The sequence below is a fragment of the Chiloscyllium plagiosum genome, unplaced genomic scaffold (assembly GCF_037043375.1).
Source record: "Chiloscyllium plagiosum isolate Xiang-an unplaced genomic scaffold, Cpla_swu_hap1 HiC_scaffold_25, whole genome shotgun sequence".
Classification (NCBI taxonomy): Eukaryota; Metazoa; Chordata; class Chondrichthyes; order Orectolobiformes; family Hemiscylliidae; genus Chiloscyllium; species Chiloscyllium plagiosum.
Genome location: NW_028270163.1, coordinates 1256638 through 1283271, shown reverse-complemented (window position 1 = coordinate 1283271; position 26634 = coordinate 1256638). Strand labels below are relative to the sequence as shown.

Below are 26634 nucleotides of genomic sequence, written 5' to 3'. Positions count from 1 at the left end.
TAGTTTGTGTCTACCAAAACACAAAGTTGTAATTATAGCTTCGGTGAGGCAGACCTCTGGAATATTTTGAGAAACGTCCCTCAACACTTGGGTCACCAGCCTATGCTGCCCCATTTGTTCATTCTCTCCTTAGCCTAAGCTTTAGTGTTTTGTGGTTGCACACCAGCCTGGCCCTCAGTTCAGCCCCTCTTTGCCCTGCTTCTTGCCTGCCCCCTCACTGTTCTGCTCCTTCTTTGCCTTGCCCCTCCTGCATTGCCTTCGATCTTTGCCTTGTCTCCTCTGTCTATTCTGATCCTCTCTGCCCTGAGCCTTCCTCTCTATCTTGTCCCTTCTTTGCCTTGCCTCTCTTCTGAGCCTTGCTGCCTATCTATCCTGTTACCCCACCCGTTGGTCTACCCTCTCTTAGCCCTGCCCCCCTCTTTGTCCTGACCACCCTTTGTTTTGCTGTGTTGCACAACTGCCTGTAGTTTAACGTGAAAGAAAATTGATGGATAAGGGGGAATAATTTGTTATTCCAATAGGATTGAAATGTAATTTTGAGGGAAATATAAAGGATTGTAATCTATTGTATCTGATTCAGGAGAACTTGACATTGAGACTGGGTGTCCACGACAGGTCTCCTACTTGTTTGCACGTAGCTTTGCTTGTGTGAATATTCTGCAATGTCACGCCAGATACTGCAGTAATCACAAGTGTCTGCAATGTAGGAAGAAACTGGATCACCTCCATGATCCTGATTGGAACCCTTGCTACAAAGTTCTACCACAAGGGAGGTCAAATCCCAAATGAAGTGAGTAGATTGGTCAGACAGAATGCTCCCTCTTTTCCTGCTAGAAAGAATTGACAGGCCAGGTTTTAACAATGGTTTGTGAAATCATTTCCAACCATCACTCTGTCACTGCCTGTTTAATTCATCAGGTTATTTGAAAATGGTGTCTTCTTGAAATCATGTCAATGACTGGTGAACACTTCCTGACTGAAATGGTTCATTTACACATTGCCTGTGTTGTCACACCATTTTTGGTCCTCAGAAGAGGCTCCTAATTCCTCAAAAGACTCTCCCTAATCTAGCCCATCAATGCTGGCAACATCCTTGTGAATTAATGACGGAATTTTCTCCATTGCTACATTTGATTTGAATAGATTGACTCTTTACCTTTTGTGACTCAACTGTTTCTAGAACTTTTCAATACTTTTGTGTCATTATGTTTTTTTTCAGCTTTGAATGAAACGTTCTGCATTTCTATGACATCTGTCATGATTTTAGGATATCTCAAAGTGTTCAACAGGTAATGAAACAATTTTGCAGTGCAATTGTTATTGTAGTGAAAAACACAACAGTCAATCTGAATACAGCAAGCTCCCAGCAAGCTGTATTCACTAAATTATCTATTGTCATGATGTTGGTTGAGGGATAAATATTGGTTTCAATGCTAGAGAGAAATTATCCAACCCCCTGACAAAATAGTCTCGCCCACCTGGGAGGACAGATAGGATCTCAGTTAAAGACCACATCTCTGACAGTATAGCATTCCCCAAGTATACAATATTGCATTAGAGGGGAGAACATTATCACTTCACCAGTTCCTGTCCATTATTCAGGGGTTGGTTAAGAAGCTGCTGTGAGTAACAAATAGTCTTAAATCATACTTTCTCAGACATCTGCCAGTTTGGCTTTATTGTTCCAGCAATAAATCAAGATATATTAATCTGGTAATAACATATCACAAATATATCGAGGCTGCAGATACATCTTTTAGCCAACGCACCATACACACCAGTACTCACAAGAAGAAATATCACAGAGGTTCGACCCAGTGGACAGTACCAGATGCATTTAGAGATTCATGGCCCCAAAAGGAAATGCCCTGAATCCTTAGGTCGCCGGTTTAATTCCGGCTTGAAGGAGCCTGAACTGCTTAGGGCTGGCACGGTGGCTCAGTGGTTAGCACTGCTACTTAAATGCACCAGGGTCCCAGGTTTGATTCCAGCCTTGGGTGACTGTCTGTGTGGAGTTTGCACATTTTCCCTTTGTCTGTGTGGGTTTCCTCTGGGTGCTCCGGTTTCCTCCTACAGTCCAAAGATGTGCAGGTCAGGTGAATTGGCCATGGTAAATTGCCTGTAGTGTTAGGTGCATCAGTCAGAGGGAAATGGGTCTGGGTGGGTTACTCTTTGGAGGGTCGGTGTGGACTTGTTGGGCTGAAGGGCCTGTTTCCACACTGAAGGGAATCTAATCTAATCTATAATAGTAATTTACCCATGGAGTAAAATTTCAAACTATTCCTTATTGACAATCTGTCGCCCCAAACTGCAGAAAGCACATAATTTGTCAGCAGTATTGATAATGTTGTCTGTATTTACTAGCTGGCTTAATAAACAGCAACTCTGTATGTTAAATGACCTCTTAACTGAATAAACACTGTCTCTGTAGAGTTACAGGTGAGTGATCCTTATACTGCTGAATAAACACTCTCTACAGGTACACAGTGACTGATCCTTACAATGCTGAATGAACACTGACACTGTTCAGTTACTCAGTGAATGACCCTCGCTCTACTGACTAAACACTGACTCTTTACAGTTACTCAGTGAATGACCCTCACTCTATTGACTAAACACTGACTCTTTACAGTTACTCAGTGAATGACCCTTACTTCATTGAATAAACACTAACTCTTTACAGAGGGATGGTTACTTTGCTGAACATTAATTTTGTGCAATTGCACAATGGGTGACCCTTACCCTGCTGAGTAAACACTGACTCTGTACAGTTACACAGTGAGTGACTCTTATCCTGCTGAATGAACACCGACTCTGAAATGTATGATTGATCTGATTGATATCTGATTTCTTGAAATAATTTCATTTGATTTAATCTGCTATGGTTCTATGTGACTCAATGCTTGTCTGAGTGCATCGCTGGCCTTGTTGAGTCTATAACTGATTTGAGCTCGTGATTGACCTGGGTGAATTCAAGAATGATAAAATTTTATCAAATTGCAATCAGTTGTACATTTTGGGCCTACTGTTTTATGGCCTCAGGATTGGAAGACAGGGAATTGACTTGATAATTTTGGTTGAAACAGGTTAGAATGTAAAACGGGGAATCAGCTGTTGTGCTGCAGTGTTAGTTTCTATCCCTGTGAGCCAGAAGGTGTGTTTAATTCCCAGGTGTGTGTTGTGTTTGAACAGTTTGTTTAAAATAACTGTGAATTAGGACAATTTGAAAACCTCCTCAGTAATTTGATTTTCTGACAGTGGGGCTGGGTTTGCATTACTCAGCATTATTGAGTATTCACTGAGGAATTATCCTGATCGAAATACTGAGCTTTATCAAATTTATTTTTAAAGTTGTGTGGATCACAGAGGAGAGGGAATAGTATTCTTGCTCCATGGAACTCTTGCTGCCTGACCTTCACCCTGTTTGATCCAAGCAATCTGACCAGGCTCTTCACACTAAGCCAGCTTTCCCAACCCAAAAACGTTTCATAAGGAAGAAGGAGCTGCAAAGAAAGGGCATGACTGGGATCAGAAACTTGCCTCCAGTATTGGGATGAAGCCGAGATTGAGGGGTCTTCAGGATTCCACCCCAGTTTAACACATAGAATCATACAGTACAGAAACAAACCCTTCAGTCCAACTCAACCATGCTGACCACGTTCCCTAAACTGAACTAATCCCTTTTGCCTGCATTTGGCCCATATAAACCTTTCCTTTTCATGTACCTGTTCAAATATTTTTTAAATGTTGTAATTGTATTTGCTTCTACCACTTCCTCTGGCAGTTCGTTCCATATACACAGCACCCTCTGTATGAAAAAGTTGCCCCTCAGTTCCCTCTTAAATCTTTCCCCTTTCACCTTAAATGTATGCCCTCTGGTTTTGGACTCCTCTATCCTGAGGAAAAGACCTTAGCTATTCACCTTATCTATGCTTTTCACAATATTATAAAGCTCTATAATGTCACCCCTCAGCCTCCTATGTTCCAGGGAAAAAAATGCCCCAGCCTATCCAGTTTCTCCCTATAACTCAAACCCTCCAGTCTAGGTAACATGCTTGTAAATCTTTTCTGCACCTTTTTACAGTTTAATAACATCCTTCCTATAGCAAAGTGACCAGCATTTTATGCAATACTGCAAAAGTGGCCTCACCAATGTCTTGTATAACCATAACATGATGTCCCAACTCCTATACCCAATGCTATGATCAATGAAGGCAAATGCACTCAACACCTTCTTCACCACCCTGTCTAGCTGTGATGCCACTTTCAAGGAATTATGTACCTGCACCTCTAGATCACTCTGTTTGACAACATTCCCCAGGACCCTACCATTAACTGTGTAAGCCCTACCTTGGTTTGCCTTACCAAAATGCCTCGCATTTATCTAGATTAAACTTGTTCTGCCATTCCTTGGCCCACTTATGCCCATCTGATCAAGATCCCGTTGTACTCTGAGGTAACCTTCACTGTCCACTGTACCAATTTTGGCGTAATCTTCAAATTCACTAACTATGCCTCCTATATTCTCATCATGTAACAAGTACACTGCGGCCCTTGTATCTAAAACTGGCCACTGATGAAGCTCAGCTCCTGGAGAATCAGATAAAATCCCTCAGAATGAAAGAAGAGTCTTATGAGGCATGGCCTATGGTCACATTATTGCGGTGGCTTGCTATTAGTTGGTACAATTCATAACTTGCCCAAATGTAATGCTGTATACTCTGGACAATCAGAATCACATGGGAGTTACAACTGTGCACTTTATTGGACTCTGTTGAGGCTTGTTCTATTCATTGCTGATTCAATTCTCTGGAGATTCTCTGCAGCACATTGCCACATTTAATTTTGCATAAATAGCTAAGACATTCACTAACATGATCATGGTTGCACAAAATTACTACTAGCATCAGTGTGGAAGCAGATCATTTGGCCCATCAAGTCTGCATAAACCTTCTGCAGAACATAGGGTAAAAACAATGACTGCAGATGCTGGAAACCAGATTCGGTGCTGGAGTAGATCGGTGCTGGAAAAGCACAGCAGTTCTGGCATCCGAGGAGCAGGAAAATCCCGACGTTTCGGGCAAAAGCCCTTCATCAGGAATACAGGCAGAGTGCCTGAAGGGTGGAGAGATAAATGAGAGGAGGCAGAACATCCCACCCAGACCAACCCCTATCCCTGTAACCCTGCATTTTCCATGGCTAGTCCTCTTAACCTACACATCCCTGGACACTATAGGCAATTTAGTATGGCCGATCCACCTAACCTGTACATCCCTGCACAGTGAAGGTGACTGTAAGATGTAACAGCAGAAGCAGAGTGTTCAGCCCATCAACTCTGCTCTGCCATTCAATAAGACCATGTCTGATTTGATAATCTTCAACTCTACTTTCCTACCTTGTCACCATAACGCTCGTTTCCCTTACTGATTAAAAATCTATCTCAAGCTTGAAGATACTTAATAACCCAGCCTTGACAGCCCTCTGTGGTGAAGATTTCTGCAAATTCACTACGGTCCAAGGGTAGAAATTCCTCACATCTCCGTTGTAAATGGGTGACAGTTTGATATGAGATTATGCCCTCTGGTCTGAGACTCTCCCAAAGAGAAACAAGCTCTCCACATCGACCTGGTCAACTCCCTAAGATTCTTGTATTTTTTGATAAGGTCACCTATCATTCTTCAGAACTCCAATGAACATATGTCCAACTTACTCAACCTTTCTTCATAAAACAGTCTCTCAATAGCTAGGCTCAGCCTAGTGAAAATTCTTCGGCTTGCCTCCAGTGCCTTATACAGTTTCAGCAAGACTTATCTACTTTTATATTTCACTCCCTTTAAAATAAAGCCCAATGTTCCACTTTTGCCCCAACTATGTACTGAAATTGGATGCCAGCATTTTGACGACTCCCAAATGGGGGAAGGTGTTGGCTGAGTGATATTATCATTAGAATGTTAATCCGGACACTCAGGTAAGGTTCTATGGATATTCTGTCATGGCAGGTGGTGGTATTTGAATTGAATTCAATAAAAATCTGGAATTAGAAGTCTAATGGTGACCATGCAACCAATGTTGTAAAAACCCATCTGGTTCACTAATGTCCCTCAGAAAAGGAAATCTGCTATCCTTATCTAATCTGACCTACTTGTGATGGTATAGGTCAGTAATATGGTTGACTCTTAAGTTCTCCCTAAAATGGACTAGCAAGCCACTCAGTTCTAACAACCAGCACGGTGGCACAGTGGTTAGCACTGCTGCCTCACAGCACCAGGGTCCCAGGTTTAATTCCAGCCTCGGGTGACTGACTGTGTGGAGTTTGCACATTCTCCTGGTGTCTGCGTGGGTTTCCTCTGGATGCTCCGGTTTCCTCCCACAGTCCAAAGATGTGCAGGTTAGGTGAATTGGCCATGCTAAATTGCCCACAGTGGTAGGTGCATTAGTCAGAGGGAAAATGGGTCTGGTTGGCTTACTCTTCGAAGGGTCGGTGTGGACTGGTTGGGCCAAAGGGACTGTTTCCACACTGTAGGGAAGCTAATCTAAAAAAAGGGATTGATACATCACCCGGCATTGACTAAGGCATCAGAAGTGACTTTGGCAAAAAAAGCCCAGTCAAACCAACAAAGTCTACCTCTGGGGGCTAGCACAAAAATTGAGAGCTGTCTCACAGACTAGTCAAGCAACAGCCTGACCTAGTCACATTCATGGAATCAAACCCAACAGACACCAGTCACAGACCAAGTCTAGCAGCTATGTCCTTTAGGACCCAATCACCATCGTTGGATATGGCCTGACCCAGTGGAGGTGGTGGCACAGTTACAGTAAACAGTCAGAAGGGAGTTACCCTGGCAAAACTGACACTAGACCCATGAAGTCGCATGCTTCAGGTTAAACGTGAGCAAGGAAATCTCCTACTGATTACCTCTCTCTGCTGATAAATCAATACTCCTCTATTTTGAACACTTGGAGGTAGCACTGAGGGAGGCAAGAGCACAAAAGTACTCTGGGTGGGGGATTTCAATCTCCACTACCCAGAGTGGCTTGACAGCAGTTCTATTAATCGAGCTGATTGGCTCCTAAAGGACATAGCTATGCGACTGAGTCTGCAGCAGGTTATGAGGGAACCAACAGGAGGAAAAAACATACTTGATCTCATCCTTACTGATCTGCCAGCTGCCAGATGATCTGTTCCTGAGTTTAGCTGGAAATCATACTCATTAGCGAGTGATTGTGTTGATGACAATGGCCATCAAGCTGGGGGATCGACACTGGTTCAACAGAAAGTCCAGGATGGAATGCTAGGCGCAGCACTAGGCATAACCTAAATGTGAAGTCTCAACCTGGTGAAGCTACCAATCAGGACTACCTGCATGCTAAACAGCATAAACAGCAAGTGATAGACAGAACTAAGCGATCCTACAACCAATGGATCAGATCTAAACTCAGCAATCCTGTTACATCTAGTTGTGAATGGTGTCAGACAATTAAAGAATTCACGGGAGGAGAAGGCAGAAATATTCCTATTTTCAATGCTTGTGAGTCCAAAACATCAGTCAAAAAGATAAGGCTGAAGCATTTGCAATAATCTACAGCCAGAAATGGCAAGTGGTCCCCAGCATCACTGGTGACAATCTTCAGCCAATACAATTCACTCCATGTGATATCAAGAGACAGTTGGAGGCACTGGACACTGCAAAGGCTATGGACCTTGACAGCATTCTGGCAATAGCACTGAAGACTTGTACTTCAGAACTTGCTGTTCCCCTAGCCAGTTCCAGTACAGCTACAACACTGGCATCTATCCAACAAAATGTAAAATTGTCCAGGTTGTCTGCATAAAAAGCAGGACAATTAACTCAACCATTTACCATCCCATCAGTCTACTCTCAATCGTCAGTAAATTGATGGAAGGTGATATCAGCATATTCCTGCTCAGCAATAACCTGCTCAGGAACACTCAGTTTGGTTTCTGCCAGGGTCACTCAGCTCCTGACCTCAATACAGTCTCAGTTCAGCATCGAAAAAAAGAGTAAATTCAAGAGGTGATGTGAGAGTGTCAGCCCTTGACATCAAGGCAACATTTGACTAAATGTGACATCAAGGGGCCTGAGCAAAACTGAATCAAGAGAAAGGTTCTCTGCTGATTGGTGCTACATATAGCAAAGAGGAAGATGATCATGATCAAGGTCAGTCATCTCAGCTCCATGACATCTCTGCAGGAGTTCCTCAGGGTAGTGTCCAAGGCCCAATCATATTCATCTGCTTCATCAATGATCTTCCCCCTTTCATATAATCAGAAATGGGGATGTTTGCCCATGATCACACAATGTTCAGCACCATTTGCAACTCCTCAAATACTGAAGCAGTCCATATCCAAAAGCAGCAAGGTCAAGACAATGTCCAGACTCGGAATGCTGAGTGGCAAGTAACATTCATGCCACACAAATGCCAGGCAATGACCATCTCCAATAACGAACAATGTAAACTTCATCCCTTGAAATTCATAGAACATAGAACATAGAACATAGAAAAATACAGCGCAGTACAGGTCCTTTGGCCCTCGATGTTGCGCCGATCCAAGCCCACCTAACCTACACTAGCCCACTATCCTCCATATGCCTATCCAATGCCCGTTTAAATGCCCATAAAGAGGGAGAGTCCACCACTGCTACTGGCAGGGCATTCCATGAACTCACGACTCGCTGAGTAAAGAATCTACCCCTAACATCTGTCCTATATCTACCCCCCCTTAATTTAAAGCTATGCCCCCTCATAATAGCTGACTCCATACGTGGAAAAAGGTTCTCATGGTCAACCCTATCTAAACCCCTAATCATCTTATTCAATGGCATTACAATCACTGAATTCCCGCATTATCAACATCATTGGGTTTACCATTGATCAAAAACCCAACTGGACTAGCTGTGTAAATAGAGTGGTGACAATAGCAGTTCAGTGGGTGGGAATACTGCAGCAAATAATTCACTTACTGACTCCCCACAGCTTGTCCACCTTCTTCCAGGCACAAGTGAGGAGTGTGATAGAATACTTGCCACTTGCCTGGATGCATGGAGTTCTAACAACGTTAAAGAAACTCAACACCAACCAGGTTAAAGCAACCACTAGGTTGGCACCACATTCACAAACATTTGCTCAGAAGCAGCAGTGTGTACCATCTACAAGTTGAACTGCAGTAATTCACCAAGGCTCCTCAGACAGCACCTTCCAAACTCATTACTGCTACCACTGGAAGGACAGGGGCAGCAGATACATGGGAACACCATCAACTGCAACTCACCATCCAGACTTGGAAATATGTTGCAGTTCCTTCAGTATTGCTGGAGTAAAATCTTGAAATTCCCTCCCTAATGGCATTGTGGGTCTACCTCCAGCACATAGACAGCAGTGATTCAAGAGGCAGCTCACCACCACCTTCTCAAGGGTAACTTGGGACAGGCAATAAATGCTGGCCAGCCAGTGACACCCATGTCCCACAAATGAATAAATAAAATCTTTCTGTGCTTTATCTTTCTCCATTTAAATTATATTCAGCTCCTCTATTTTGCTTAGATTAGATTATGTACAGTGTGGAAACAGGCCCTTCAGCCCAACAAGTCCACCCAGACCCATTCCCCTACACCAACACTACGAGCAATTTAGCATGGCCAATTCACCTGACCTGCACATCTTTTGTCTGTGGGAGGAAACCGGAGCACCCAGAGGAAGCCCACGCAGACACAGGGCGAATGTGCAAACTCCACACAGATAGTCGCCTGAGGCAGGAATTGAACCCAGGGTCTCTGGAGCTGTGATGCAGTAATGCTAACCGCTGTGTCACTGTGCCACCTCAAGTGCATAAGCTAATATTTCCCCACATTATATTCCATCTTACTAGTTTGTGTACACTTGCTTAACCTGTCCAGATATCCCTGCACACTCTTTGTGTCACATTCATGAATCGCTTTCTCACCTATTTTTGTGTCAACTGCCAACTTGACTATTTTACATTCACTTTTCTTATTCATGTTATTAATATATATTGCAAGTAATTGTTGTCTCAGCACAGATTCCTGTGGTACTTAACTATTTATAGTTATGATTTGGAGGTGCCAATGTTGGACTGGGGTGTACAAAGTTGAAAATCACACAACACCAGGTTATAGTCCAACTGGTTTAATTGGAAGCACTAGCTTTCGGAGCCCTGCTCCTTCACCTGATGAACCATCTGATACAACCACCTGATGAAGGAGCAGTGCTCTGAAAGCTAGTGCTTCCAAATAAACCTGTTGGACTATAACCTGCTGTTGTGTGATTTTCAACTATTTATAGGTTGCTGTCCTGAGAATGCCTCCATTATCCGAATTCCTTGTCATCTATAGTTAGTTAATCCTCTATCCACGCCAATAGACTACCCGCAACATTATAGGGTCTTATCTTACATAGCAGACAAATGCATGGTACCTTTTCAAATGTCTTCTGAAAATCTAACTACAGATATATTACATCCACTGCTTGTTAGTTTGATTTTCTGCTTTGGATCTTCATATGAATTAACAGTTTAATTCTTGACCCACAAATCTTTGGGCACATGGGACAGGATGTCAGCAAACCGTTAGATCTCTCAGGATTTATTTTGCTCCCATGTCCTTTTTCTTCTGGTTTGTCTTTGAAGATCAGCCTTGCGTTGTTGGAATGCTGCCTTCTTGACTGTGACCTTTGAAGATCAGCCTTGCGTTGTTGGAATGCTGCCTTCTTGACTGTGACCTTGAGTGTTCTGTTTGGCTGTGTTTGTTCAAGCAAGTTGCAAATTGCAGTTAAAACAGTCTGGGTGATGACAAAGCTAAAACCCAATGGCTTGGACACAGGAGTCTAGTGTATCTGCCTTTATTTGGTGTCACTATTCTAGAATTGAGTTAGGTTATGTGTAGACTTTACAAATTGATTATCAGGCTGATTTGGGGTTGAGGAATTGATTTTCTTTCTTTGAGACATTTGATTCTTATGATGTCTTAAAGTCTGAAATAAATGATCGCTACTGATTGAAAAACTCAGTGATCTATCCATTAGATTGCTGTGCCCTGCATGGATTGAGTGACACCGTCATCACATGGATCTCTCACTTGAAGAATGACAGAATTCAGAAAGTGCCAGTGGTTTGATTTAGGATACCTCTGTGTAGTTTGTTTGTGTCTTTCCAGCAGAAGACAGTGTTGGTTGCACTGAGGCCACGATGAGCAGGGGGACACCATTTGCATTGACTTTACCCACCCCATCCCTAATGGTTCTCCTCAGACAAAGCAGCTGCAGCCAACCTAAAAGTTCACACCTTTTGTTTTTTTTGGGAGACAGTGAGGACTTCATCAAGGTTAGAATCAAATGTTTCCTTAATACCTTCACTGGAATATTAGGTTTTTAAAAATTACATCCATTAAATGTTTTTTTCCCCACCACCGAATTATTTGTGTTACTTTTCTCCTTTATCCTCCATCACTAAATCACATATGTTTCTGAATCAATTACAATTTGCAAGACAAGCACGTCAGGGAAAGTGCAAATCCCCCAAAAGTGAGGGCAAGGTAGTGGGTCAGGTTGAGGGACTAAATCAAAGCTGGCATGGAAAATAAGGTATTTCCACCATCTGCAGTACCACCTTTCCATCTAAAGGCATTGGGAGTATTGGTGAACACTGCACGCACCCAAAGGAAGGCAGTCAGGAAATATGACAGTCTCCCCAACAGCATGCTGCCTGGACCAATTGATGGCTGCTTCAGCCACACATAAGGGTCAATAAGTGTATGATATTGCACACAGCTGAGCTGTAGATGAAGTGCAACAAGTATTTCATGTCCACAATTGGAGAGCTCTGGTAATGCATCTGAGAAACTAATCCAAACGCAAAAGAAACTCCATTGAATTGAGGTTAATGAAATGCTAATCAGTTGTGATGTATTGAGCTGAAAATGTATAGTATTATGGAGCATTATGACTAAAAGAGAGGGAGATTGTTTTTATCTAGCCTATTTTTCTAATCAAGCTGTTTAGAGACATGATTACACACCACCAGAGCAAATGGGACTTGATTAGATTACTTACAGTGTGGAAACAGGCCCTTCTGCCCAACAAGTCCACACCGACCTGCCAAAGCGCAACCCACTCATTCCCCTACATTTACCCCTTTACCTAACACTACGGGCAATTTAGCATGGCTAATTCACCTGACCTGCACATCTTTGGACTGTGGGAGGAAACCGGAGCACCCGGAGGAAACCCACGCAGACACGGGGAGAATGTGCAAACTCCACACAGTCAGTCGCCTGAGGCGGGAATTGAACCCGGGTCTCCGGCGCTGTGAGGCAGCAGTGCTAACCACTGTGCCACCGTGCCACCCATCGTTTCTTGGTCGGTGGAGTTGGGACATTACCACTGTGCCACAAAAGGGCCCCTACAAGCAGAGGGAGATAATTTATAGACATAATTCAGTCTACATGTTCTTAATTTAAGACATATTGTAAATTCCTTTGTATGTTTAATACAATGGAAACTGCTGATGTAAACATTGTCATTTCACTCTCCTGCCAAATAGCATCGGAATTTCATGTAAGAATGAAATTACAGTCTAAATATTTACTTTGTGGACATAATGAAGTAGGTGAGATTAATAAAAAGCAGTAATGATTTTTGGTATGTTATTGATGGCACTAAGGAATCAATTATTGATTATGTAGCTCATAACAGTACATTTTGTACACAACTTGCTTCTGTCTTTCTGTTCATTAAAAACAGGGGATAGAAACATTTCTGATGTGCCTTTCCTGTGCAGACATAGCCTCTGCCCATCCTGAGAAAACTAGCCCCTTCATTATTTTATGAATAAATCAGTGCTTTTCATTTAGTAAGTTGGAATTAGTGTTAAATATTGGTTATTTTCACAATGGAAGTGCCTGCTCAGCTCCTCCCACATGTTGGCTTTCCCACAAACTGAGACCTCAGGGGCCCAAATATTTCCCTCACTGATTGTTTATAATGCAACTTACCGACCCCTGCGACACCCTACAATTTTAACATTTTGAGCTTCCCTAGAAGTCTATAGTTTATCTCCTATTGACTTATGCAGGTAAACTCAGTCCTTTAGGATTTAACACTCTGTAGTTCACTCATTATCTACATGTAGGGTTGTAGTTGTATGCTCCATTTATCCTTGTTCTTTCTACTTTGAAGGAGTTCCCTTGTAATATCTTCAGTTCTAAGGAGAAAAGTTAATGCATTACTTAATGTGTTGGCTGTCTGAAGTTTTCTTGATGGGACCTGGCTGACTTATTAAATGTTTACTGTTTCTGTGAGCACTTTCTGTTCTCAATGCCCATCCTGTACCTCACAGCTGTTGTGAAATTCATGTTTTGACACTGAATATTGCAAGTGCTTCTTACAGAAACACAGAGTATATTTTTAAAGTGCCATGGATGTCATGAATTCCGGTCTTAAATGTCAGAACTTCATAGCTAGGAACAATTTTCAGGCTACGCTGGGAAATTCAGGTAGTTTCTTCCTTTATATTGCTATTTAAATGAAGACCCCTCCTGCCTTAATAAACCCAAACTTTAAAATGATAATATTTGTATATCCATTTCGATTCCCTGTCAACACTTGTTGCTGATTTTGTAAAAATGGGCTTCTGGATAATAATTTAAGTACTTTCATTTGCATTTTTCTGTCTGTAAATTAAATTGAGATATTTTTCCATCTCCCACGCTACTCTTTTGGTGTCCCTTGAGGATTTATCCTTGGCTTTCTATTTTTCATCTATCTGCTGACTTCAGTGGCATTATCCAGAAAGCTCAATGTTACATTCCACATGTTTTCAGATGTTTTCAGGTTCTATATCAACATCATTCCCACTTGACACTTGGACTGCTTGTCTGATATCCATTCCTCAGTTTCCAAATTTTCTCCAGCTATAAATTGGGAAGAGTTGTTGTCTTTGGTCTTCATCACCAATATTTTTATCTAGACAACAATTCATTCATCTTGATGATTTCTCCCTCCCCAGCATTATCACAGGTTGAAACAGAAGATTGGTAACTTTGACATCCTTTTTTACTGTGAGTTGAGCTTCAATTCCAAATCTCGCAATCATCAAGACCACCATAAACTTGCACAGACTAGTTGAAAACATGGAACATGTGTTCCTTATTGGAAAGTCTGTGCAATTTTACTTTACTAATATATATTCTTCAGTCTAACAACCTTCCAACTTGTATATCCTCCAATTCCCTTCATTGTACCACTGAGACTTGGCCTTCAGTTCTGGAATTCCCTTCAAAGCTGTCTGTTTCTCTGCCTCTTTCTCTCCCTTCAAGGCTGTGTCTAAAATATCTTTGGCCAAGTTTACATCATGTACCTTAATAATTCCTTCATCTCCATGTTAAATTGTGTCTTGGTGACACCCATAAGTCTCTAAGCATGTTTTCCTATGTTAAATATCTTCTATGACTGCAAGTAGTTGTTTTATTCATTTAATCAGATGCTTGCTTAGCTTTAGAACAAGGAATTATCCTTCAAAGAGTTTTCTCAGAGCCTCGGTTACCACTCCATATTGAGGGAAATGAAGGTGAACTGTTCCCTGAGGAATTACTTCCATCAGTTTATGCTCAGAAACTGCCTTGTTTACCACCCTGTGATGCACTCACTTCCTAATGGAACTATGACTGGGTATCTTGCATTGCTCTGCTTTGATTTCTCATTCATTTTATGAGATCAACCTGCTTTCCAGAGTTCTCTTGGATCAGCCTCAACCATCCTCATAGAATTCCAATGGAATAACCCCATCCAATCACTTCAAAACATCAACCAGCTTGTCATAAATTGCAAGTAAAAATTGCATCATCTTCCAATCAAGCCAAACTTCTTCTCAACCAGCTGACAGAATTCCGGTAGAAGACCTTTCTCTTTACTGGCATTATACAGAATTCACAATTCTTTATATGGCATAGAATTGCAACAGACTAAAACCTTTCACTTCCACAACATTCCTAGGAAGGCTTTCTTTAGATTAGATTCCCTACAGTGTGGAAGCAGGCCCTTCGGCCCAACAAGTCCACACCGACCCTCCGAAGAGCAACCCATCCAGACCCATTCCCCTACATTCACCTCCCGACTAATACACCTAACACTACGGGCAAATTAGCATGGCCAATTCACCTGACCTGCACATCTTTGGACTGTGGGAGGAAACTGGAGCACCCGGAGGAAACCCATGCAGACACGTGGGGAGAATGTGCAAACTCCACACAGACAGTTACCTAAGGGCGGAATTGAACGCGGATCTCTGGCGCTGTGAGGCAGCAGTGCTAACCACTGTGCCACCGTGCAAAGTTAGGATTAAGCTGTTGAGCAAGGAGTCAATGAAATTCTTTGCTAGACCAACATAGAACTCTCACTCTGTGACCCCACTGCCCCAGTGATTTGGGACTTCCTTTCTTTCAGATATCCATGCAGTTTCTCCTTGGTTAAAGGTGCAATGGTTCAGCTTCAACTATTCTCTGTGCAACAATTGGCCATGTCAAGAAATTATTCACTTTCTCAGCAGCTGCTTCAACTCAATGATTTCTCATTTCAACTCCAAACCAAAGCATAGCTTTTCTATATTGATTCTACTGAAAAGGTGGCAGGGGGCTCAATGGTTAGCACTGCTGACTCCCAGTGCCAGGAACTTGGGTTCGATTCTGGCCTTGGTTGACTATCTGTGTGGAGTATGTATGTCCTTCCCATTTCTGAGTGGGTTTCCTTCAGGTGCTCTGGTTTCCTCCCACTGTCCAAAGATGGGCTGGTTAGGTCGATTGGCCATGCTAAACTGTCCATTGTGTCCAGGGATATGCAGGCAAGGTGGGATAGCCATGGTAAATGTGGGGTTACAGGAATAAAGTGAGGGTTTGGATGAGATGCTCTACAGAGGGCCTGTGTGTACACAATGGCTGAATGACCATAGGGATTCCATGATTCTAAAATATCATAGAATTAAAAACTCTGGATTAAACTACCTATCTTTGTCTGTTTCTTTTGCTACAATCGAGGGCGGCACGGTGGCTAGCACTGCTGCCTCACAGCACCAGAGACCCAGGTTCAATTCCCGCCTCGGGCAACTGTCTGTGTGGAATTTGCACATTCTCCCCGTGTCTGCGTGGATTTCCTCCAGGTGCTCCGGTTTCCTCCCACAGTCCAAAGAAGTGCAGGTCAGATGAATTGGCCATGCTAAATTGCCTGTAGTGTTAGGTGAAGGAGTAAATGTAGGGGAATGGGTCTGGATGGGTTGCTCTTCGGAGGGTCGGTGTGGACTTGTTGGGCCGAAGGGCCTGTTTCCACACTGTAAGTAATTTAATCTAATCAATTCTTCCCTTCCTCTCTCCTGCACAAAACTTGATCATCCTGTAAAGTATCTTGTGGTGTTACTTACATGATAACAATTGTTCAGCTGAAAAAATGTGGAACAAGTCTGTCTTAGCAGTAAGCAATAACTCACTACTTTAGAGAGAGAAATGTTCATATTGACAGAGGCAAGCAAATGAATTGAGAAACAGGAGAGAACCTTTTGGTCTGATATAGCTGCACCACCCAGACATGGTACAGGGATGATCCACACCCAAATGCACCAGGAGAGACAAAATGCCAGAGAGGAAATAAAACAGAAGCCAGTTTGAGGACTGTTCTGTAAAATTCCCTTTCATTCTCTTGAGGGATGATGCAAAGATCTGCAATAGCTTTAAAAATCTTTTTTCTGAACATCATTGACAACAACCACTTTGATGAGATGTTAAACCATGCCTAGTCAGATGGATGTAAAAAATCCTACAGTACTATTCTGAAGAAGGCCAGTGGAGATAACCCTGTGTCGCTCAATCAACATCACACAAATAAACCAGATTATTTGGTAGTGATCGATTGCTACACACAAACAGGCTGCTACATTTGCAACAGTAATGACACTTCAAAAAGTATTTCATTGGTTGTAAAGCACTTTGAAATATACAAAAAGCACTGTACAAATGTGAGTCTTTCTTTTGCTGGCAATACACTTTGAACACAGGAATCCAAGCTCAGCTTTCAGTGAGCATGACACATTCATAGAGTAATGATTCTCTGCGGAACATAACATTTCTAGCATCTAATTTATGATCTTTGCCTTTGTATTTTGCAAGCCTGTCTGCTCGCTGCACCATCTCTGTCCACTTTACATGACATATCCAGGTTGAGTCCAGATTTTCCATTATCTTAAAAAATTCTAAGTTGAATATCCTCAGTTTATAGTCTGTTCTAAAGGAAAGGATATTGAGGCTAGGCATCGTCATAGTTGCATATATTTAACTCGCTTCACCATTCACAGAAAGTGAAAAGTTCCAGTGCTTCTTATTTCAGGGACAGGAGGAGGTCATTCAGCCACTCTAGCCTGTTCTATCAGTCAATTAGATCATAGCTGATATCTACCTTAGCTCCATATCACATTTACCCTGACCTTTTCTGTAATGTACAGAATAGCTGGAACTTTCACCTTTCACAATGGTGCAGCAAAGGAGTGATCATCCATTATATGCCCCACCAAATTTCTTTCACATTCACTTCAACAGGAATCGCTCCAATATTCGTGGGTTCATACAAGCTTTTCACTCGTTTAAAACCAACAGCTGAACACCCACAAGTTCTTGTATGATTTATTTTCTTTGGGTTTCGGATGTTAAAAGATAAAACACACTGTTTCATTATTATGGTGAGGTAGTCATTGCAATCGCCATGCCTAACAGGATCTGTCACATGTTTAGTTGGTTAATAATTCCTGAAGAATAAAGTTACTCATCTTTCCTTGTGGCCCACACTTATACATGCAGCATCTCATCACTACGTACCATACACAGCAAAGCACAACCACCCAGTCTGCCCAATGATGCAAGCAGTTAAACTGGAGTGAATGCGGCTTACAGAATCAGAGAATAACTACAGTGCAGAAAGAGGCAATTTGGTCCATCAAGTCTGCACCAACATCTGAACAGCATTCCACCCCGACCTTAGCTCATCTCTGTAATCCACATAGCCTGCACATCCCTGGACACTACAGGGCAATTTAGCATGGCCAATCCAACTGTCTGTGTGGAGTATGCACATTCTCCCCGTACCTGCGTGCGTTTTCTCCGGTTTCCTCCCACAGTCCAAAAATGTGCAGATTAAGTGAATTGCAATGCTAAATTGCCCCTAGTGTTAGGTGTAGAGGTAAACATAGGGGAATGGGTCTGGGTGGGTTGCTCTTGAACGTGTGCCCCTGGCACTGTGAGGCAGCAGTGCTAACCACTGAGCTACGATGCCGCCTGTTAGTATGCATCACATTAATCTGTTTCTTTCTCAAACCACAACCCACCAGAAAATGAGGAGAAAGGTGGACGGTCTGGGAAATGATGGTTTGGTGGTGGGAGGTGGGGTTATGGTCAAGGGGGCAGTAGGAGGAGATGTCCGCGAGCTGGCGTTTAGCCTCAGCGGTGTAAAGGTCGGTGCGCCAAACTACTACCGCGCCTCCCTGGTCTGCTGGTTTGATAGTGAGGTCAAGGGGGCAGTAGGAGGAGGGGTCAAGGGGGCAGTAGGAGGAGGTGGTCCTGAAGAAGGGCTTATGCCCGAAACGTTGATTCTCCTGTTCCTTGGATGCTGCCTGACCTGCTGCGCTTTTCCAGCAACACATTTTCACCACCAGAAAATGAACCAAGAATGCAAAGTAACAGCACATGAGGCTCACTTCAATGAGACACAGGCCTTGTTTAGGTTTGGAACAAAGAGGCTTCCATATTCTTCAAAGAATTTGCTCAGATTCTCAGTTTCCACTCCAGATTGAAGGGAAGAAAGCTGTTCCCAGAGAGGTCATTTCATCAGCTTAACTTAAAAGTTGCATTGTCTACCACAGTGTGATCTATTCACTTCCTAATGGAATGTTATTGGGTATCTTGTTTTGCTTTGCTGTGAATCCTCTTGAATTAATTACATTGAAACCAGTTTAGCAGTCCCTGTATGCTACCAAGCTGTTACTCTTGATTTCCAAAATTATACAATACGGTCCAGAAAATAGAATTTTCCTCCAACACAAATTATAAAGAGTGGGATAGATGAGAACAACTGTACCACAAATTCAGACCATGAAACCAGAAATATTGTTCTGTGTATACTACTACAAAGAGCAGCTGCATTATTTAACAAATCACCACATTTATATCTGTGTCTACATCACTCTGCTCAAATCATCATGTTCATTTCACTGCATTTACCTGGGTCTATTTCACTCTCTCCTCAGCACTGCATTTATAGAGTCATAGAGATGTACAGCATGGAAACAGACCCTTCGGTCCAAGAGTCCATGCCGACCAGATATCCCAACCCAATCTAGTCCCACCTGCCATCACCCGATCCATATCACTCCAAACCCTTCCTATTCAAATACCCATCCAAATGTCTTTTAAATGTTGCAATTGTACCAGCCTCCACCACTTCCTCTGGCAGCTCATTCCATACACCCACCACTCTCTGCGTAAAAAAGTTGCCCCTTAGGTCTCTTTTATATCTTTCGCCTCTCACCCTAAACCTATGCCCTCTAGTTCTGGACTCCTCAATCATAGGGAAAATACTTTGTTTATTTATCCTATTCATGCCCCTCATAATTTTGTAAACCTCTATAAGGTCACCCCTCAGCCTCCGACACTCCAGGGAAAACAGCCCCACCCTGTTCAGCCTCTCCTTATAACTCAAATCCTCCAACCCTGGCAACATCCTTGTAGAACTTTTCTGAACCCTTTCAAGTTTCACAACATCTTTCCGATAAGAAGGAGATCAGAATTGCACGCAATATTCCAACAGTGGCCTAACCAATGTCCTGTACAGCCGCAACATGACCTCCCAACTCCTGTACTCAATACTCTGACCAATAAAGAAAAGCATACCAAACTCCTTCTTCACTATCCTTTCTACCTGCGACTCCACTTTTAAGCTATGAACCTGCACTCCAAGGTCTCTTTGTTCAGCAACACTCCCTAAGACCTTACCATTAAGTGTATAAGTCCTACTAAGATTTGCTTTCCCAAAATACAGCACCTCGCATTTATCTAAATTGTCCATTGTCCCTTCTGGTCAAGATCCTGTTTTAACCCTCTTCGCTGTCCACTACACCTCCAATTTTGGTGTCATCTGCAAACTTACTAAGTGTACCTCTTATGCTCGCATCCAAATCATTTATGTAAATGATGAAAAGTAGAGGGCCCAGCACCGATCCTTGTGGCACTCCACTGGTCACAGGCCTCCAGTCTGAAAAACTACCCTCCACCATCATCCTCTGTCTTCTACCTTTGAGCCAGTTCTGTATCCAAATTGCTAATTCTCCCTGTATTCCATGAGATCTAACCTTGCTAATCAGTCTCCCATGGGGAACCTTGTCGAACGCCTCACATCTACTGCTCTGCCCTCATCAATCTTCTTTGTTACTTCTTCAAAAAGCTCAATCAAGTTTGTGAGACATGAGTTCCCACACACAAAGCCAAGTTGACTATCCCGTATCAGTCCTTGCCTTTCCAAATACATTACATCCTGTCCCTCAGGATTCCCTCCAATAACTTGCCCACCACTGAGGTCAGGCTCACCGGTCTATAATTCCCTGGCTTGTCTTTACCGCCCTTCTTAAACAGTGGCACCACATTTGCCAACCTCCAGTCTTTCGGCACCTCACCTGTGACTATCGATGATACAAATATCTCAGCAAGAGGCCCAGCAATCACTTCTCTAGCTTCCCACAGAGTTCTTGGGTGCACCTGATCAGTTTCTGGGGATTTATCCACCGTTAACTGTTTCAAGACATCCAGCACTTCCTCCTCTGTAACCTGGACATTTTGCAAGATGTCACCATCTATTTCCCTACAGTCTATATCTTCCATAACCTTTTCCATAGTAAATACTGATGCAAAATATTCATTTTGTATCTCCCCCATTTTCTGTGGCTCCACACAAAGGCCGCCTTGCTAATCCTTGAGGGGCCCTATTCTCTTCCAAGTTACCCTTTCGTCCTTAATATATTTGTAAAAACCCTTTGGATTCTCCTTAATTCAATTTGCCAAAGTTATCTCATGTCCCATTTTTGCCCTCCTGATTTCCCTCTTAAGTATATTCCTACTTCCTTTATACTCTTCTAAGGATTCACTCAATCTATCCTGTCTATACCTGAGTCTATTTCACTCTCTCCTCAGCACTGCATTTATCTGGGTCTGTAACACTGTTCCACAACATTGCATTCCTCTGGGTATATATCATTCTCTCTGCAGCACAACATTTTTCTGGGTCAAATCACTCTCTCCATAGCACGACATCCATACCATTCTTTCCAAACCATTGTATTTGTAATCCTGCACTGTTAATTTGTAACATAATTGATATACTGAACTGGTAAAACATTTTTTTAGCTTGTTTGATGTGCATTGAAAGAGTTAGGAGCTTCAGAATATAAATTATAAAGAGTGGGATAGATGAGAACAACTGTACCACAAACTAGAAATGAAACAGACCATGAAACTAGAAATATCATTCTGTACGTACGTACAAAGAGCAGCTGTATTATTTAATAAATCACTACATCTATATCTGTGTCTGCATCACTTTGCTCTCAAATCCTATAATATCAACCCTCCCTGATCTCAAGCTCCAATGCTGTCAAATTCAAGGTTTTCATTCTTCGTGTTCTTCCAATTCCTTAATCACTGGTAGCTTCAAGACTTTCTTCTGGAGTATATATAGAGTCATAGAGTTATTGCATTACAGGAACAAACCCCTCAGTCCAACTCATCCAGGCCAACCAGGTTTCCTAAACTGATCTAGTCCCATTTACCAGCATTTGCAGCAGAAGACCTATAATCTCAAATAGTTTTAATACTACAGCAGCAGATAATTTATTAAGTGCTGACAATCCCAGAATGCTGCCAAATAGTTTGAGAGAGAGAGAGAGAGCGAGCTATGCCCTTTCATGCATCATTTGAAAACTCATTTGTGGGAGCTGGGTGTTGCAAGCTGGAGCAGCATTTAGTTCATATTCCTATTGCCCTTGAAAGGTGGTGGTGTGCTGTCTTTTTGAATTGCTATAGTCCATGTGACATGGAGGCACACATAGTGCTATTAGGAAAAGGGTTCCAGGAGGTTTACCATGCAACAATAAAGGGCCTTTGATACATTTCTAAAGATAATTGGGCACATTGCCAAGCTGCAACTGTCCATTTCATTGTAGACCCAGTGTCTCCCAGATCCTTCAACACCAACTACATTTTATCCATCTGACCCCAGTGGTGCTCTCAGCTTCTCAGCCTCAACCTTTAGTCCAGTGATCTCATCAATGTTTCATATAAATAGAATCATGGAGTCATATGCATGGAAACAGATTCATTAGTTCAACTTGTCAGCGCTGACCAGACATCCCAATCTGATCTAGTCCCATTTGCCAGCATTTGGCCCATATCGCTCTAAACATTTCTTATTCATATACCCATACAGATGTCTTTTAATTGTTGTAATTGTACTCATCTTCATCACTTCCTCTGGCAGCTAATTCCTTATATTTACCACCCTTTGAGTGAAAAGGTTCTCCTCAGATCTTTTTTAAATCTTTCCCCTCTCATTCTTAAGAAGGGTTTATCTTATGCCAAAAGGTTAGATCATTCATCCGATTCACATTGGAGTTTAGATGAATGAGAGGTGATCTTATTGGGACCTGAATTTCCCCTTAAAACTCTGCCCTCTGGTTTTGGACTCCTCCTGCATAAGAAAAAGACCTTGACTATTCACCCTATCCATGTTCCCCCAGTTCTCAAAAACACAGTCACTTCCACTCATTGGCATATCATCAGTTTCAACAATGATGATGACAATCTAAGTGCATAAAAATATTATGCTATTATTGTTGGACTGAGAAATATATGGATGAGGGTGTAATATGATGATGTGTATATGATAGCATTTATATGGTGATATGTATACAAAAGGAACAGAGGAACATAGGATTTTGGGTCAGGAGTAGGCCATTCAGCTCTTCAAATCTGCTATACTTTAAGTAAGATTTTGACCTAACCAATTATGGTCTCAACTCTACTTTCCTGTCTGCTATCATGCCTAAGGCACTCTGAGAGAGAGAGAGAGAGAGAGAGAACAAAAGAGAGAGAGAGAGAAAGACAGACCGAGAAAGAGAGAGAGAGAAAGAGAGAGCAAGAGAGAGAACGCACGAGAGAGAAAGAGAGAGAGAGTGAGACAGAGTGAGACAAAGAGAGCGAGAGAGAGAGAGAGGGAGAGAGAGAGAGAGAGAACTGCCTTAAAAGGGTAACATATTGTTTTTAAACTGTGACCCCGAGTTCTAATTTCCCACAAAGGGAAATACTCTCCATGTATCCCCTCTCATCATTTATGTCCCAATAAGATCACTTCTCATTCATCTAAACTCCAATGTGTGATGAATGATCTAACCTTTTGGCATAAGATTAAGAATGAATGAGCCAACCTTCTCTGAAGAGCTATGATCTAACCAAGGCCCGACTCAACTGCAGTAAAATCTGCCTACTTTTATACTCCACTCCTTTTGGAAGAATCACCAACATATCATTTACCTTTCTAATTGCTTGCTGCAACTGCTTACTAACTTTGTCCTTAACTTACCAGGACACCCAAATCACACTGTACCATTGAGTTCTATAATCACTCTCCATTTAAATTGTACACTGTTTTTCTATTTCTGTCAAAATAGACAGGTCCACAATTTCCCACAATATTCTCCATTAGCTAATTTTTTTGCTCATTCATTGAACCTGCCTATGGTCTATCTTCACTGGACCAACTTGTCACTGTCAAATTTAACTTCCCTTCCTCCAAGTGATTGACATAGCTTGGGAACAGTTCAGGTCCCGATGCTGAGCCCTGAGGCACTCTATTACTTACAGCTTGCCAACTCATAAAAAAAGACCCATCTAACCATATTCTGCTTCCTAACTAATCCTATACCCATGCTAATGTGTTACCCCAACACCATGAACTTTTATTTTCTGTGGTAACTTTTAGTGTGGTACCTTATCAAAAGTTTTATGTTATGATTGCTATCACCTGGAAGCTCCTTTACTGTTAGTATTGTTTAACATTTTTTTCTGTCTTTTCACCTTGTCCTGTTACATTTATTTGCACACTTGGAGTTATTTCTTTTCTTGCATCCCAATCAGAATTGTATCTCCACATTCCTTCTTCCAAATGAGCAATGTCACATTTCTCAGTTTTTGCATTTTTTGTCATTTGTTTACATAGGGTTCATGTTATTGATATTTACCGAAAAGCACAATGATTCCTTATGAACCCTAGGGGAAGCTATTTGTATTATTTCCTCCAGTTCCTCTAATCACAATTTTTGTTTTTCTGTTTCTTAATCAATTTCATCCATTTTAATCTGATCGGTTTAAATTTTACTAACATGTGAATTACGTGTCACTTTATCAAACATGGTTTGAAAGTATCAGCTAACGTACCCTCATCAATCTTCTCAGTTACTTCATATAATAAATCCAGGATGTGAAAGCTAATTTATCCAAATTCATTCATTACTTATTAGTGTTTTTTTTTAAGTGGCTATTCATTAGGTACCAGATTTTTTCTGATAGTTCTCCTACCATTGATGTTCATAACTGGCTTTTAGTTGTTGGGCTTATCCCTGTCCCTCTTTTTTTTGCAGAGTGGTGTAAACTTTGTGACCATCCAGTCTTCTGACAAAACTCCCATGTTCAGGAAGGATTGAAAATTGCGGCTTGAGCCCCATTTAATTCTGTCTTCTGACCATGAACAATCTAAAAAGAAACATCCTGCCCTAGACCAGCTGACATTTTAAATTTAATTAAAACCTCAATATATTTATTATCCTATCTATTTCTCTACCAGCTCAATCTTTACTGTAATGTTGGCAGAATTTCCTTCTTCAATTCAGACTGACATGAAATATTCTTTTAATATCTCAGCCATCCCTTCTGATGTATTCTTGGTCAGTAATCATTCTCAACCTACCTCTCCTAATTTTTTTCAGTTTAAAATTCGCTTTTTTAAAATCACCTATCAGTCGGTGAAAGTTGGTGTTTGAAAGTTATTGTGCTGTGTCCCAAAAGGATATGCTATACAATCTCTGCCTTTCCACGTTTGCCCATTCCACAACTACAAAACTTGCTAATATGGTGGGAGCATGTTTTACTTTGTTAAAGGCGCTATATTAACGTAAATTATTCCTCTTGCCACTAATGTGAAGGGTACTCACCTTATGCAGCAGTTCTTCATTGTAGTAGATGATATTGTTGGAGGAAGGCGTGTGGCCCTCTTCCGTGTCAGTGTCTAAAACAGATGATCCATAAGCACTATCTTGGCAATAGAGCTCTCCCTCACGGCCAGACTGCAAACCGAACCCAGCTTCCATCGGCTCTTCTTCTTCCGAAGCAGCTGAGCTCCGGGAGTAGGAAGTGAAAACAGCTCCCGGCTGTCGTTGACAAGACACCTTCAGGATCAGGGACAGCTCTGTGCCAACGCTCTCCTGCGTTCCGCCCCTCTGTCGTTCAAGCACAATGGGCAGCAGCTGCAGGGACTGCTTCAGCACCACGGCCAGTTCCCCCCACCCCACCCCACCCCACCCCACCCCCAGCCCAGCTGCTGTTTTCAGTTGCACTGAGGAGAGTGGAGGGAGTGGCAGTGAAAGAGCTGAGACTTGACTCCCCGGGAATCTCTCCGATTCAGCAGCTTGTTCACAGCTCCCGCTGTCTCCTCCCTCCGAACATCCCCAAAAGGCAACATACGGAACCAGCACGCAGTGACGTCGAACGCAATGCTCATTGACACCATCCAAAAGTCTTCAAGAGCTTCTTGTTCCAGCCAGACTCAGTGCAAACCCAATCCTGAAGTTTAGATATGCGGATCATGACTGTAGCAATGCGGATTAGAACACGCACTTTCATTTCCCTCAGAGTAAGGGTGTCACTGTGTAAGGGACAGAGTAAGGGACCAGGGATAGCTCTCCCGTTTTTATGAATGGAGTTCCAGGCGCATTGACCCGAAGAAACAAGACAGAATAGAAAGACGTTCAATCTCATTCAGTGCACGATGTCTCGATTTCGGAGAATGCAAGTACATTTTTATTGAAGAATGAGTCGTTTGCTTTAAAATTAAAAACAGAACAAAAGAACCGCTGGTGCTGGAAATCTCAAAATGTTCCGGAGAAACTCAGCAACTCGAGCGGCATCTGCAGAGAGAACCCTTCTTCAGTAGAACTAGGCTGGAAACGTTGACCCTGTTTTCCGGCCACAGATGCTGTAAACCTGGTTGAGTTTCTCCAACAATTCCTGTTTTTATGTGTTTCAGATCTCCAGCGTCAGCGACGTCGTCAAATAATTCTAAGAGTTGAAAGCATCATTTACCCAAATCCATTCATTGGCTGTTACTTATTACATTTCTTTTTGTTTCATCATGTTCCAGATTGTCTCTTTGATATTTCTCCTATTGATGATGTTCACTACTGGCCTATAATTGTTGGGGTCATCCCTGTCTCCTTTTTTGAAAAGTTTGTAAACTTTGTGACCATCCAGT

General features: G+C 42.2%; 1 protein-coding gene across 1 annotated transcript in view; it reads right to left on the bottom strand.

Moving 5' to 3' along the window:
- Positions 1-25637, bottom strand: part of LOC122561945 (ras-related protein Rab-37) — a 253424-nt gene extending 227787 nt beyond the window's left edge. The window contains exon 1 of the mRNA XM_088000371.1: positions 25319-25637. Coding sequence (XP_087856497.1) covers positions 25319-25474 — 156 coding nt within the window. The 5' untranslated portion in view covers positions 25475-25637. The remainder of the gene's footprint in view (positions 1-25318) is intronic.
- Positions 25638-26634: the final 997 nt, after the last annotated feature.